The following is a 15,787-nucleotide window of genomic DNA, read 5'->3' as shown; positions in this document are numbered from 1 at the left end:
GTGCACAGTTCAAAGAGATCAACGGGAGATATTTTTTCCCCACGCTGGGGGAGGGGTATAGCCCCGCGTGTCAGAAATTAGCCGATCACATGGTGACAATTCCTCTTTCTCGCAGAGAAAGGCATTCTCCGACAAATAAAAGTTTGCATAGATGTAGAAGGTTGTAATTCTGAACTTACAGGCTGGGAGGGAGTCGGAAGCGGCAGATTATTGAAGTCCAGCAGGTCAGGATCAACAAACACGCTCCCACACACGCACGCACACGCACACACACACGCACCCACAGTGCCGGGGGTCGTATTGATTGGTGACGCTGGGTTTGCAAACCTCAGAGAGGAGAGAAGGAGGGAAGGAGGGAAGGGACTGAGGTGCGAGAGAGGAGAAGGTGAGACAGGCAGCCAGGAAAAGTGCTCCGCGGCTCGGAAGAGCTCCCTCCTTCCTTCCATCCCTCCCTCCATCCCTCTATCCCGGCTCCGCTCATCCCTCCTCTGCTGCCTGCCGCTGACCCTTGCAGTTGCTCCCCGATTACGCTCCTCTCCGAACCCTCCAGGCTGAGGCAACCAAGGCAACCGGAGGGGAAATGTGGTGTCGGCTCACAGTGCAATCCTTCCCCGCCCCCTCCACCTTAGAGATCCTCTTTTTAAGTCAAAATTCTCCCTTTCCGTCCTTCCTTTAATCTCTCCTTCTGATCCTCCACCATGCTTAAAAGACCCCCCCTTCTGTCAGCCCGTCCGTTTCCCCACAAGCTCCATCCCCCTGCCTCTCCCCCTGCGTCTTCCTCCTCAGATGCACTAAACTCCGAGGCCATTAACTGCTGATGTTAAAGAGGAATGACTCTTCCTGCCACTCTTTCTAATTAGGCGCCGAACTTGGGCTTTCGCGGCTCCCAGCCAGGGAAGGAAATGAATGAGCCCCCTTCTGCAGAGGGGACCTGCGAAGAGAGAACTGAAACCGCCGGTTTTCCAGCTTCCTCAGAAAGAGGGGAGGAGGGAGGAAGTTTCTCCACCAACTTAAGACCTGTTCCTCCTGCAGCCCCGCATACAGGCCCCCCCTCCCCGCCTCAAGTAGTTCCTCCCAAGCCGGCCCCCCCTCCCGGCCGGGCAAGCCCCGGCCCTCACCTGCGGCTCTCGCTCCGGGAGAAGGGGCCGCGCCGGATCCTTTGTTGGTGCGTTTCCATCCTTTGTTTAGCTGTGGAAACGAGCCTGCCTTCCCGACCCGGCTCCCGGGGCACACCCCCGGCCCGAAGAACCGGCCGTGGCAGGGGCAAGAGGGGCAGAGGCTGGGCTCTCACCGGGCCTTGGGGAACGCTGTCAGAAACGCGACCGCGGCAACTTGCTCTGGGGAGGTGGATTCGTGTGTGTATGGAAATTGTCCGGGCTCAGCTTGGCTGGGATGAAAGATAAGACGGGAAAGGGAGAGGGAAAGGAAGAAAGTTGGAGAGAGGGAAAAGAAAGGAAAGGAACGGGAAGGAAAGGAAAGGAGAAAGGAAGGAGGGAGGGAAGCGAGGAAGCAAGGAAGACAGGAAGAGAGGAAGGAAGGAAGACAGGAAGAGAGGAAGGAAGGAAGACAGGAAGAGAGGAAGGAAGGGAGGGAAAGAAGGAAGGGAGGAAGGAAGGGAGGGAAAGAAGGAAGGGAGGAAGGAAGGAAGGAGTGAAAGGGGAGGAGACGAAAGAGAGAAAGCAAGAGAAAAAGCAAGAGAAAAAGCAAGAGGAAAAGCAAGATAAAAAGAGCGAAAGAAGAATAAGTGAGACTCGAGGCGTGTCTACCACTTTCTAATGCTTTTGAGAAGTCTCTCCCAACTTCCCCCTCCGGCCGTGCGAAGGGAGCGGAGCGCAGCGGCCGCCCCTCTCCCTGCAGGTCCCTTTGTGAGATAGGTTTTGGAGATGCGAATCCGAGGCAGTCATTACCACACTTTGCCCCTTTGACTGCTGGAATTACCCTTTCCGGGGACTGTAATGGGCAAGCCATAGGGTTTTTCGCTGATCCGCAGCAGTTTTCGCTCCCTCCCCGTTTTTATGGGTGTATTATAGTTAGGGGTTATATAAATGTTTTTTGCGTGTGATAACTGTAAATCCTAACATTTGCAAATCGCCTGGAGGCAAACTAACCTTGGACGGGCAGAGAGAGGAAGGGAGGGAGTGAGGGTCTCCCACTACTGCTGATTAAAAGGAGACTTTAATAAGCGTCTAATTCACTCATCGGGAGTTTTATGGAGAAATTAGAGTAGGGCAAAGAAACCCAGACATCTTCAGTGTAGGGGGAGGAGGCAGCAGAAGGTGGGGGGGGCTCTACACCAGCAGCAGCCCAGGGCAAAAGGCAGAGGCAGCTGGGCCTCGCCAGTGCCACAGCCTCACAGCACGGGAGGGGCAGGAGGGTTCACATCTGGGGCAGCTCCTCTGCTCCCAAGGAGCAGCAGCATGGTCCCCCTTGCCCTCACCACCCCCCATCCCCGACTCCACCGCTCCGGGGCAAAGCAATGAGCAGGCAAAGGCGCGGAGGGGCCTGGCGGCCAGAGGACATACAAAAGGACAGAGACGTGGCGGGGGTTTTGCGGCGAGCGGGCGATACCGGCTCCCTGGGAGCCAAGTCCGGGTCTCCGCTTGCAGAGAAGGCTCCCCGGCCCAGGGGCAGGGGTGGACCGCGGCCCTGCCTGGCACCGGTAGCCCAGTGCCCGCTGCCCCTTGCCTTGCCCGGGCAGGAAGGGAGCTCGGGCGGCCTGCGCCAGGCTGTGCCCGTCCCCGTCCCCGTGTGCCTGTGGCCGGGGGGCCTGGAGGCTCGGCCCAGCGCCGTCCGGCCCGGTGCGCTAAGAGGCGGCTTTGTTGCAGAAGTGTCTCTTCACATTGTTGGCTTTTCCCCGCTCTTTCTTCTTCTTTTCTTTTTTTCCCTCCATTTTTTTTTTCCTTCCCCTCAATGAGGCTGCAAAAGGTCTCCGGCTTGTCTCGTTTTTGTGGCAAACGCTCTCTTGTAAAGAGGAGAGGTTAAAGTGTCGGTGACTGAATAAAGAGCAGCACACGTGGGCTATTACCATTCAGGGCAAACAAATGCAGAGAAGGGAAAAGCCAGCAGCAGGCAGGGCAGGGGGGAGCGCGGCCCCCCCGGCGCACACGGCCCCCGCCCCGCTGGCAGGGCCTGTCCGTCGGCCTCCTCACGGCCCCGGCGTCCCCCAGACATGCAACCCACCCATGGCTCACAAAAGAGCGAGAGAAAGAGAGAGGGGGAGACATGAGGGGGTCTTAGATGGGAAAAAAAGAAAGTAGCTTTAGGGGGAATGTGCTGTGGAGTGTGAAATTGCAGCCCGTGGTGCTCCATATTGTACCAGAAGCTCTCCAAAAACTCATCCTCCAACGTGACCAGAGGTGCTTAGAGGGGGAGAGAAAGGGGGAGAGGGGCTCGGAGACACAGGGGGAGGGGAAGGATGGGGGTCTTCTATTCTTTTCGCGCTCTCTTTCTTATTAATTGCTCGTTTAAAACCTAACTTTGTGTTTATTTGTTAAACTCGGCCACCAAGAGCAATCCCGGGTTTCCTGGGCAGAGCGGCTGGGGGAGCAGCGAGCGGTGGAGAGGCCCTGTCTGCTTCCCCTCGCCCTTCCCGGCCCAGGCAGTTTTGACCCCGCTCCCTCATTTTCACACTGCTGCCCCGCACCTCGGCCCTGCCCTACAGCCCTCTTCCCTCTGGGAAGATCAGACCTCGGAATCCCTACAGCCAAGGAGTGATCCTGGTCTGGACACCCCTTTCTCCCCTGGATTCTCCCTAGGGAGAGGCAGTGGGACGTACTCAGACAAAGTTGCTCGGGAAGGTTTTATCAAAGAGTGCGCCTTTCCTCGCAGACCCCTTTCACACATACGCTGACTCCTTCCCTTAAATGCTCACATCCCTGGGCTTGGTTTAGGGAGATTTTGTTTGTTTATTTATCTCTTTACAACCATGGATTTCGCCTCCGACTTTCCCAGGCGAGGTTAAATTAGTTGTCGCAGGTCAGCAAAATACATATAGAAGGTCAGCGCAGATTTACCCTATAAATATGGTGCTGGGGAGTATTAAGAGCAGGTCTAAACCCCTTCCAAACTACCAACATGTAGGCTGCGAGCGCTCGCCCGCTTGGCAAGGGGAAAAAGAGCGGCGGTGTGCGAGAAGAGGAGGTAGTGGCTTCTCGATGTGTTGTTATACAAAACACAAATATAACCCCAAAACTTCTGGCCCCGCAGCACGCCGCAGGTCTTCTTTAACTGGTTCCCAGCGCCCCCAGAGACAGACAACCCATAGGAAACTGGGAGCCAACGTGGATGCAAGTCCTAGCTCTGTAGCCGAGGACGATCGCAGACAGCACAGTCCCCGGGCTCCCTTCCCGGCGGGCAGCCGAGGGGAGCAGGCGGCTGCCGCCAGCAGCGGTTGTTTGGCCAGCGCCCGGGAGACATGGCGAGCCCGGCGAGGTGCGGGAGAACCAAGCACACCTCGGGAACCTCGCGGTTATGTGTATTGGGGCCGGGGGTGGGAAATGGGATCAATGGAGAAGATTTCGGCTTGATCAGCTGGAGAAAGCCGGCTAATGAAGCAGATCGAGAGATGGCTATCGCCGCAACTCCCCCGAAAGTTTATTTTTCTTGAAATTTCCGCAGAGAGGCGGCCGCCTCTTTTGAAGTGTAAATGTTTCCAGCTTGAGGGAGGGAGGCTGGGTTAGAGAGAAGGGGGAGATCCTCAGATCCTCTTTGAGAAAGAGTATAAGAAATAAAAGGAGAGAGAAAAAAAAGAAAGAGAAAAAGGAAAGGAAAACGAAAAAGTGAGAAAAAAAAAAAGAAAAGAAGAAAGAAAAAGAGAAAGAAAAGGAAAGGAGAGGAGAGGGTCGTTTAAAGTGGGACAGGGAAAAAAGCACCCAGGGCTGGTGAAGTGGGGAAGGTTGGGGAGCTGCGTGTGGAGCCGTGGCAGCGGGAGGAGGTTTCGGCCCGTGGTCTCGGCCTCGCCCGGTTGGGCTGGGCACATGGACCAGCCCGGGGCCGCGGGGCAAGGCCTGTGTTTCTAATCGGGGCAGACAGAAATTGTTCTGTGGATTTAAATGTTGACAAAGCAATTCTTCCAGGAAGTATGGTGTGGGAAGGGGCACCAGGTGATACTGTGGTATGTGTCGTGGGGGAAGGGGACAGCGAGGGGGGAGCTCTTTCCTTCTTTTTCCTTCCTTTTCCTTATTTTCTTTTCCCTTTCATTTAATTTTCCTTTCCTTTCCATTCCTTTCTTCTTTTCCTTCCTTTCCTTTTCCTTTCCTTCCCTTTTCCCCCTCCCTTTCTCAAGAAAATGGTCTTGTTCTGCCAGGCTCGGGGCTTCCCCATTTTCACTGGTGCCCTCCGCGCCGTGGGACCCAAGCTTCGCCTTGCAGAGCGCTCCCGTTGTGTATTTCTCGAGTCTGTCATTCCTGCTTTCTTCTTCACCGAGACAGGGAAAGCGCAACAGGGAGTGAGGAAACTACGGCAACACACATTCTGGGGAGGGGATTTGTGGTCAGCCGGCTCTCCCCGCCGCTCTATCTGCTCGCCGTGCAATCAACACTTATAAAGGCCCAGAGCATCTCTGCGGAAGAGAAAGTGAACTCCAGAGTGTTTCTGAGGGCCCAGGGCGGGAGGCAGTGAGGAAGTTGCCTGGAAGTAGGGGTGGTTGGGGAAGGCAGGTACGGCGCCAGGAGATACATTTTCCACCGGGCACTGATGGGGCTGTAACTCTCTCAGCCCGGACTCTGCCGTCGCCGTTCGTCTCAGCCCTATCCAGAAGGCGCGGGGCGATCGGGGCTGCCTGGGGTGGGAGGCAGGGAAACGCTGCAAGGCGAGGAGCGACCGACCCCGGTCTGCGGAGGGCAGTTGTGAAGGGCGGTTTCCAGGCACGGGGGGTACCGGAGAGGCGGCCGTGTCAACGGCCAAGGGAGCGGTGCCGCTGCGGGACCTAGCGGCCGTCGGGCCCCGCCGGCAGGTGCGTGCGCGGGGCCGGGGCTCGCGTGGGCCCCGCCGCCGCCGAGCGCCCGCCGCCGCCAAGCCGACCGGAGGGCGCCATCTAGGGTCCGCGGTGGGGAGCGCCGCCACCGCCCCGCACCTGCGCCCGGCCGCCCCTCCGCCCCTGCGCGGGGCCTGCGCCGGGCTGGCGGGGAATGGGGGGTGGGGGACACGGCTGATAAGAGAGCGGGCGGCCGGGCGCAGGTGCGGACACCGGTGGGCGATCTGCGGGCGGCGGTGATGGGGTACCCGGCCCGGCGGCGGGGCTGCCCGCGGCCGCTCGCAAACTTGGCGTCCGGCGGGAGTTCCGCGGGAGGCGAGAAGTGGAGAAGCGAGGAGAGGCGAGCTGGCTTCTGCACCTGGGCGGCAGCGAGCGCGGCTCCTGGCAGCGGCGGAGGGCCCCTACTCCCGTGGAAAAGTTACCCTGCGTGGAGAGCTGTCAGGGGCTGCGCTTGCATTTCGGCTGTGCCCGGGGAGCTGAGCGTTGCCCCTCGTGACATGTAACCCTCGGCAGCGTCAAAACCAAAAAGGATTATTTTTTGTTCTTCCAAATCATCCTTTTTGCACACAAGGGAAAGAGAGAGGAGAGAGGGGGGAGAGAAAGATAAAACATCAGCTGAAGTGCCAGAATGATTTATGAGACAGTGGAAAATATTTCATAAAGATGTCTCGGAGATTCTTCACTTAAACCAGTTACAAAACAAAGGGGCTGGTGACAGATAGGCAGAGGGATGGGGAAGGAGGAAAAGAGGAGAAGAGGAAAGTATATTCCAGGTGATGGTAAACAGTCCGAAAACCAAATCTGAGCTCAGAACAATTTCTGCCCCGTATCTCTACCCCCGGTTATCACCCCCTGAAGGCGCTGCTCCCACGCTCTCTGTTACTCTGCCACATCTATTTTAGCTGTAGGCGTACTTGTGAAATAATTTTAAAATCCCGATCTAGCATTAAAAGAGTAAAAAAAAAAGCAGCAGAGATGTGGAGAGAGGGAGGTTGGATTCGCTGTTACTTCCTCAACTGCGTGCGAGGGGAAACTTTGCCATGACTGAAGTGGGCCCAAGGTACCGGGCCAGAGAGAGGCGAAAAGCTCTCTCGTTCTCTCTTTCTTTCTTTCTTTCTTTCTCTCTCGGTCTCTCCAGCTTCCATTTATTTTCCTTTCTTTTTCTTGTATGTCTTTCCCTCTCGAGCTCTCCCTGCTTTCCCTCTCCCCGTTTTCTCTCTCCCCCCTCACTCCCTTTCTCTCCCGCCCGGCTCGCACCCCAGCTGCACACCACGAAGCCCTAGTGTGTATCGCTCCCGTTTCATCCCAAGTATCCGTAGAAAAGAGCGGGCCGTGAGAAGGGACATGAAACTGGCGAGCCGCGGGTGTGTGCGTGTGCGGGTGTTAAACACCGGAGTTAAAGGTCTAGAGCCACAAAGGACAACAAAGTGGGGCTCGGGTCCTCTCTCACGGGCCGAGCAGACACGCGTGGCCCGGGGCGCTCGGGACACGGTGCCGGGGCTCCCCCGCCGCCAGGTCCGAAGGCGACGCCCCCCCGCGCCGAGCGCAGCCGGCCCGGCCCTCCTCTCCCCTCTCTTCTCTTTTCCCCTCTCCTCTCCCCTCTCCTCTCCTCTCCTGGCCGCGCTCGGCTCGGCGCGCTGGCGAATCAGAGAGTGTCGGAATCTATTGCCTTTGTCTGACAAGTCATCCATCTCCGGGGAGGCGGGCGGGGGGCTGAGGGCGCTGCGGCTTTTAGAGAGACACACACCGGGAGCGGAGGCTCCAGTCTCCGGCCTCGGCTCCTCGCAAGCACTTCCCACCTCGAGCGAAAGTCCGCCGGGCGCCGGATCCTCCGCCCGGCCGAGAGGAGGGGGCGCGCCGCCGCTCGAAGCTTTCCCGGGGATTGCTACTCCGCTTTGAACTTAAATGAACTAGCCCCGGACCCCGGGAGGAGGAGGGAGAGCCGCGTCCTCCTGAGCCTTCTGCCGCTCGGCCGCCAGCCGGCCCTTGCCCCGGCACCCCCTCCCCGCTGCCGGGGATGCTCCGGGCCCCCCCAGCCATGACACCCATCTGCCCCCCGGCGCCGCCAGCCCCCCGCTCCCACGGACTCTGCTGACTCCGCCGCCCGGCCCCAAAGCACCCCGGAAAGTACTTCGCGCCCCACTCCGCCGGGCAGGGGGGCCAGAGCTCCCCACCGCTCCCATCCTCTCCTCTCCTTGTGTGTTTTTGTTGGTTTTTTTTGTTGTTGTTTGGTTGGTTGGTTTGGGGTTTTGTTTTGTTTTGGTTTTGGTTTTGTTTTTTTTTTTCTCCCCTAAGTATTGAAGTTGAGTTTTAGAGGCGACACGGCGGCTTCAGCCGATTTCTTCCCCTTCCTTTGCCTCCCCATGGATATGCACTGCAAGGCAGATCCCTTCTCAGCAATGCACCGTGAGTACTGGAGCCCGGCTCCTTCCGCTGCTATCCTTTTCTCATCCCTTCATTCTTCCTTCCCCAACCATTCTTTCTCACCTGATCCTCCTCCAGGTCCATCCCTTCACTGCCAACCTCCCCTCCCCTGGCCGAACCCCGGCTTAGAGAGAAGGCAGGACGGGCATTCGCCGGCCAAGCGATGGTGCTGGTCAGCCCGGGCCGGGAGCAGCGCTCCGTGCCTCGCCGTGCCGGGGCAGGGGCCGTAGCGGGGATGCCCATCCCGGCCCAGGGGGCTACCTGCGGCTCTCCCCGTGTCGCGGGTGTGAGGAGCCCCCCGAACCAGACCTCTCCTCCGCAGCGGCACTTTCCCCATCGCCCCTGAGCCAACACGAGTTTATTCAGACTCGTGTCAGTACCCGGGCCGGACCCTGTCGCTGTCCCTGCTCAGCGGGCCAGGGCTTCCCGCAGCCCTGCGCGGCCCTGTACCCCCCGTTACTCCGCGATCCGGTGCTGTTCACTTTGATTTCGGGATGCAGTGACAGAGAGGGGAGACGTCAGGTTCAAATTAATGGCGGGTTGGTCGGTGGCGGTTCCGTGCTTTGGTCTGGTTTGGTTTGGTGAAAGGCTGAACTGCGGGAAAAATAGGACAGTTTTATGGCTGGGATATCTGATGGTTTCGGAGGCTCCCAAGAAGTCTCGGTCCCCCCTGGTTTATTTACCAGATCCCCGTTGTGCATTTTAAACGCATTCCTAGCAGAGAGGGAAGCGCATTCGTGATATATTATCACTTTAAAGAACCTTTCTCTAAAAGGGGGACCGAGGAAAGCGAAAAGACGCCTTTGCCAGGGACTGTAACAAGAAATTTCCAGGGATTTTAATTTCATCTCAAGGAGGGAAAATATTTCCGAGATTTAAATTAAAGAAAAAAAATACAAATAGAAAGCCGAGATTGAGAGCGAGCTTCTCGAGTCAGGAAATGAATAATTAAGAGCAATTTGTAACTTTTGACACCGAAACTTTTGAGGACACGTCCTGCCCGCTGCAGGAAACCCAACTGAAAAATGGAAATGCTGGAAGTTTAAAAAATCCCGATTTTTGCCGTGAGAAGGAAGGCGCAGAAACACAAACCCATCCTCAGATCCCCAGACGGGGGTGTAGGCAACTGTCTTCCTGTTTCCAAATGAATGATTTCCAGGATACAATGCTTAAAACGCAGCGTTTAATTTTCTAAGACCTTTACCAGAAAACAGCTTCGTGCATTAGACATGATTTTTAGTTTCCAGCGGTGCGACCCGCTTCCAGCCGCGATGGCAGTAATTCTGCCTCCGGTACGATCGGAACATGCAGCCGAGAGAGGCTTCTCACTGCCGCTGCTTTCAAAATAAAACTCCGGTGAGATTCATGAACAATTTTGGGTTCCGATTAAAAAAAATAATAACAAAATCAACGTTCGATTTGTTCCATGAAGTGTATTTGTAGAGCGACAGGCTGAGATATTAGTGAACAATTAAAATATATGCAGGCACGGGCTCCTCACACACAGAACACCATCTGTACGGGAGAGGGTGTGTGTGTGCACAGCCATCGGCACTCACAGGCATATAAATACACACACATATCTGGCCGCTCCGATAGAAATAACCTTAGAAAACCACGGGACAGAGCAAAACAAACTCGTGTGAAAAATATCCGGGCTGCGAGAATGTGAATTATTCATTTTTAATCTTTTTTGCCTCTGTTGCCTTTTAATACTTTGTAATGCGAGTTATAAAAGGTGCCTTGAATTATTTATCATGGAGTTGCCGAAGAAATTGCTGTCCTGTAACTTTAGAGGCAACATGTGCAGAAGGGGTTCTGAACAAATGAAGAAAACACATGGCAACATACACCTGCGGGTTTCAGGACGATAAATATGCCCCCTCCCCACTGAACCCCTAAAGATGTTTTTAAAAAGACTAACAAAAGAGTGCAGCGAATAAGCCCTGCTCCTGGGGAAAGGACGCGGAAGGCAGCCGGAGCCCGGCAGAGGCAGCTGGGAGGGTGTATGTGGAGGTGCTACTGCAGGGGTGGGGGAGATGGAAAAAACTCTATTTGTGAGAAAAGGACTTGGATCGATCGCAGGGCAATGAGAGTTTCCACTAAGTTCAGAGCCAATAAGTCAGTGTCAGAGGCAGGGGAGAAAAAAAAAATAAAGAAGAAAAAAAAACCAGAAAAAAAAAACTTAGCGAAAATACAAACAGATCATTTTTCAGCAAACTGCAAAACGAACAAAGATCTCTTCACGAGGAAGATGCAGGAGGTTAGGGTTGTGTGAAAAGAAAGCTTTAATACAGTGTGCGCTCCACAGCTATATCAGCTGGCTCTTTGGAGACAGAGACGCGCAGGTAGCAGTGTTAGCGAAGCTGCACCGCCTGCGAGCGAGCATCCATCCATCTATCCATCCATCCATCCATGCATGTATCCCTCCCGCCCGGGCAGGGCGAACTGCTCCCCTCCCTACGCTGACCGCCCCGGTGGTGGTCCCGCCGAGCCCCCACAGGAGGTATTTCCCTTTATTCCGCCGCTCCGTTCCCCTGCCCGCGCTGAGCAGGTGCACACTTATTTCCCCCCCCCAAGTCATTTCTCGAAATGGAGAAAGACAGATCGGAAAAAGGCGATCATAGCAGTTCTAGATGAGAGAAAGCGGGGTTTTGCCTGGAAAGTGGGAACAGAGGAAAATGGAGCATTTTTTAAATTCTCTCTGAATTAGGTTTGTGTGAGGGAAAAAAAAAAAAAAAAGAAAAAGAAAAAAGACAGACCCTCATGAGTCTGTTAGGATTATAATTTATTTTTACCGGAGGATTTATCCTTTCAAGCTCGCAAGCTGGGTGAGGAGGGTGAGGGTCTGTTTGTGAATGAACACCGGCCGCGGGACACAAAATATTTTCTCTCTCCCTCCCACTCCCTACATTTCTTTCCCTTTCTCTCTCTGAATCCCTTCAACTCGCATCCCAAAATAACGGGAGAGGACGCGGTGCATGGGGGACATGCCGCGGGGTGAGGGAGGGCGGGGTTCGCCAGTAACTCTAATTGACAGCGTGATAGAAAATCGTGAAAGAAAATGAAAGGAGAGAGGAAAAGCCCGGGAGCAGAGAGCAGGGGGCTGCGGCGGGGCCGCCTGCGCCGCCGAGCAGCCGAGCTCGGGAGTTGGGGCGCGCACCTCTCCCTAGCCCTTGCGAGAGGAGCCGCCGGGTCGCTCACCCCCCTCGCCCGCCGCTCCGGGCCAAGCAACCGCCGCTCCATCGGGGGCCGCGAGAGGGGCACGGGCTCTCCCGCCCAGGGAGGGAGGGAGGCTGCGTTCGGCGGACAGTCCCCGACTCGTGAAATCCATCCTGCCTTCTCTTTCCTCTTTTCTTTCCCTTTCTCTCTTGCTCATTCTCCTTTCTTCTTTTTTCTTTGCCTTCTCTCTTTACATTTCCTTCTCTTTATGTCTTTCCTTCTCTCTTTCTTGTTCTCGTTATCTTTTTTTTTTTCTCATTCTCTGTATCTTATTCTCCCTGTTTTTTCCTCTTCCTTTCTCTCTTTCTTCCTATTTCTCTTCTTCTCTCTCTCCCCCATGTCCTGTTCCCCCCCTTCGACCCCCTGCCATTACCCCCATCCATCTGTAGTCACTGGAGATTTTGCAGTTATGAGTGGTGAAGAGCCCACGACTAACGGTGTGTTTCTGGTGTGCGTGGGTTGTTGTGTTTTTTTTATTTCTCTTTCCCCAGCAGGGCACGGGGGTGTGAACCAGCTCGGGGGGGTGTTTGTGAACGGCAGGCCCCTACCTGACGTGGTGAGACAAAGGATAGTGGAGCTGGCTCACCAGGGGGTGCGACCCTGTGACATTTCCAGGCAGCTGCGGGTCAGCCACGGTTGTGTCAGCAAGATCCTGGGCAGGTAAGGACAGAGACAGCTCCTTCTCCTCCCCTGGGACGGCAACGGTGCTTCCCTTCCCCGCTCCGCTGTGACCTCCCTCCCCTTCCCGAGCGGCCCCAGCACCTCCGCGCCGCTGGAGCCCGGGGCTGAGCAGGGCCCCCGCCTCCAGCCGCCAAGGACGGGCTTCTCCCTCCCCGTTTGTGTTTGGAAACTCTTGGGAAGACAGACAATTTGCGAGGGGTGGGCGGGAGGGCGGAAAAGAGAAAGGACGGGGGAGGGGGGGGGAAGAGAGAGAAAAAAAAACGAAAGAAAGACAAAAAAATCTACAATAACAACAAAATCCCCAACTCGCAACAATCCGCGAGCGGCCTTAGCAAACACACGGGTAAATAAACACACAACGGGTCAAATAAATAAATAAACACCCCGGTAACCGATCGGCGCCAAATGTGGTGTGAAATATCCGCAGAGCAGGCTGGGGGGGCCTGGCGGCCCGGGCCCTGCGGCCGGGATGCGGAGCCGTGTCAGCAGGCGGCAGAACCCCGGGCGCTGCGTGCGGCTGCCAAGGACCGGCCAGAGCCGCGGGCAGAGCTGATGGACACGGATAGATGGGCTGCAGCTGCCCGCTATGGGCACCCGCTGCCGAGGGTCACGAGGAGGGCTGGGGATGGATAAACCGTGCCCCCGACTCACAGCCCTGCCAGCGCCCCGAGACGGGAAAGCTTGGCAGGGGAGGAGGTGTGAGCCCGGCACTGCCTGTGCTCCCTCCCCTGCCGCCCGGGCCGTCCCCGCGGTCAGCGGACCTCGCCTCCGGCCAGCTGCACCGGGGAGAGGGTTTCTGTTTTGTTTCCCGATGCCCGGGCCTGAAACGAGTGTGTGCGTGTAAGGCGGGGGAAGGGAGAGGCAGCGAACGGCCCAGCGCCCCTCGCTTCTCACACATAGGGGAAAAAAAAGAGGGAGAAAAAAGGTGGGTGGAGGGGAAGGAGAGCGGGAGCGAGCCCTGCAGAGGAGAAGGGACCTCCCCAGCTTCACCCCAGGAGGCCCGGCACCCCGCTGAGCTGCGCTATGCGGCCCCCAAGCCGCCGCGGCCCGACGCCGCGCTCCGGCGGGCCGAAGGCAAGGTGGGGAGCCAGACCGGGGTCCGCGGGGCGCTCCTTGGGGCGGCCGGGAACCGGGTTCTAGGGGGCGGCGGGGCTGTTCCGAGCACGGCAGGTCACTGACCGTCCTTTGTGCAGGTATTACGAGACGGGGAGCATCAAGCCTGGCGTGATCGGAGGGTCCAAACCCAAAGTAGCGACCCCCAAAGTAGTGGATAAAATCGCCGAGTACAAGAGACAAAACCCGACAATGTTCGCCTGGGAGATCCGGGACAGGTTACTGGCCGAGGGCATCTGCGACAACGACACGGTCCCCAGTGTCTCCTCCATAAACAGGTAAGGGCAACCCCGCAGCCCTGCTCGCGGCCCAAATGCCTCTTTACGTCCCCATAAACCCCCTGTCAACAGCGCAGACAGCCCGACCCTTCCTCGGCCAGGTTAGATCCAGACTGCTCCAGCCCCTGGCCCGCAGCGGGAGCGCTGGGCACGGCACGCCAAACCCCGGCCTACCGGGCGCTGCCTGGCCCCGCCAGGAGCCCCGAGCCCAGGCCCGGGCAGCTGTGGAGCAGTTCTACCCAGGGGCTCGCTGCTCCTGCCGCAGGGCTGCGGCTTTGCGGCTCCAGCCCGGGCCGGGCCGGGAAGCAGTGCTGCGGGAGCAGTAATCTCCCCGCCGAACAACCGGCGGTGCCGCAAGGCCGGGGGGCAGTTCGGGGTGACGGGTGGTGGAGCCAGGTTTTCCCCTGTCCCTTTTAACACCCCTCTCGGGCGGTCAGTGACCGCCAGCCTTGCCGCGGTATCAGGGCTCTGAATGAGCAGCTGCCCTTACCCGCTGCCAAGCCGTGCCTACAGCCCCGAGCCGCCGAGCGCTGGAGGGGGAAGGCTTTCCTTGCACCCTCTGCCCCGTTTCACACCTCATCTCTATCCCGAGGGAACGGCTCGGCAGGCACAGCGGCCCCTTCTCCCGGCGGGGAGCGCTGCTCCCTGCGGTGCTGCGGCTCCGGCCGATCCCGGCCCTCGCAGCGCGCTAGGAAGCAGCAGAATCGATTCAGCACTGGCGGGCAATTTTTCCCCATCTCCTTCCCCAGATGTTAGGGTGCGACTGTTGCTGATGGAGGGAGTGGGATTTGGCCTCAGGTTTAAGGTGACAAAAATAACCATATGACAGGCAAAAAAAAAAAAAAGAAAGAAAACAAAAAGAAAAGGGTCGATGGTGGAGAGAAAGGCCGGTGATAGCTGTAATCAGGGACTAACACACGGCAGGGCTGTCCACATGTCTGCACATGCAGACGCGGCACACATCGGATCTTCACACTCTGGCAACACACAACACTCTCATACACGCAGTAAAAGTAATCACGCTGGTTTACTGCAATGTAAAATACAGATATCTCGGCTATGCCCTCAGAAATACAACCTCCAGAAATAGAGTAACAAGAGGGTATTTGCAAAAGGTACACACATATAGGCACGCAATACCTCACCAACTGAGCAAGAACACACAAAAATTTGCATGCAATCCCAAATATACAGTGCTTCCCACTCAAATTAATCTGTATAGGGTGTGGGTAAATATGCATGCATGCTCTTGTAGTGTCCGCATAGATAAAACTGCACAAGTCAGTATATTGGCCCTTTTGATATATAACAAGTTTAGCCAGATCTTTTTTTAAAACCTGGTGTATTTATAGCAAGGGAAGCAAAAATTAAATAGCCAGAAAAACAGTGGTATTTTTTGTCTTGCACTTTTCATGGCAGATTTATCAAAATATGTCTAATAAATCAGACTGTGTATTTCTAAATCTGGCATCCTATATAAATGGGTTTTAATATTTTGCAAATGATATGGAATTATCCCAAATCATCTTGAAAACAGCAGGTAGAATTAGCTAGTGGAATGTACCTTGGCTAAGAAAGATTCCCTCAGACATACTGTCTCTGTAATATACTGCTAGGCTACCCTAGGAAATTATCCCTGTGTGTGCCATCTGTATTAAAATGGTTATTAAGTTATGAACAGGGTAACATAATACTGATCGGCTAATTATACACCCTCCTAAAAAACCTCCAGGTCTCTGTTACTCTCTCAGTCAGGTATTGAAATAATAACAGTTTGACATTCAGACACCTTACAAAGGCAGCTGTGGAAGGACAGCCAGCTATCCCTGAGAGGAATTCAGCTGGTGGTACAGAAGTCCAGAAGAATGGCTCTGGGCTCTTCAGAGGAAGAGCATATTACAGATCCAATGCATGTGCATACTTCAGCTAGCTCAAGGGATGTTAGCAGCCAAATGTTGCTGAAGTCCCAGCCTCATGCCTGGGTTGAGATGTCCCAGGCAGAAGGCAGAGCACAGGTTTTGCTTCCACCTTTGCTACCAGTTTGTGGCTGGGCTTTGGGGTTCTGTACCTCAGTTTCCCCACCCTGTAACTGAAA

General features: G+C 56.0%; 1 protein-coding gene across 14 annotated transcripts in view; it reads left to right on the top strand.

The window, feature by feature from the left end:
• The window catches only part of PAX2 (paired box 2), a 96,982-nt gene that overhangs the window by 3,903 nt on the left and 77,292 nt on the right, over nt 1-15,787 (top strand). For 8 of the 14 annotated variants that reach the window (XM_061358748.1, XM_061358752.1, XM_061358749.1 and 5 more), the window contains 3 exons: nt 8,270-8,380; nt 12,112-12,280; nt 13,495-13,692. In XM_061358748.1, the coding sequence (XP_061214732.1) occupies nt 8,270-8,380; nt 12,112-12,280; nt 13,495-13,692 (478 nt within the window). Of the gene's footprint in view, nt 1-8,269; nt 8,381-11,747; nt 12,281-13,494; nt 13,693-15,787 lie in introns of those variants that run through there. The other 6 variants (XM_061358751.1, XM_061358743.1, XM_061358756.1 and 3 more) reach the window with 4 other exon arrangements.

Source organism: Neopsephotus bourkii, unplaced genomic scaffold (genome assembly GCF_033783945.1).
Source record: "Neopsephotus bourkii isolate Nb327-2 ecotype Australia unplaced genomic scaffold, CSIRO-AGI_Nbou_v1 NB_951, whole genome shotgun sequence".
NCBI classification, from domain to species: domain Eukaryota; kingdom Metazoa; phylum Chordata; class Aves; order Psittaciformes; family Psittacidae; genus Neopsephotus; species Neopsephotus bourkii.
This window is presented reverse-complemented; position numbering and strand designations above follow the sequence as displayed.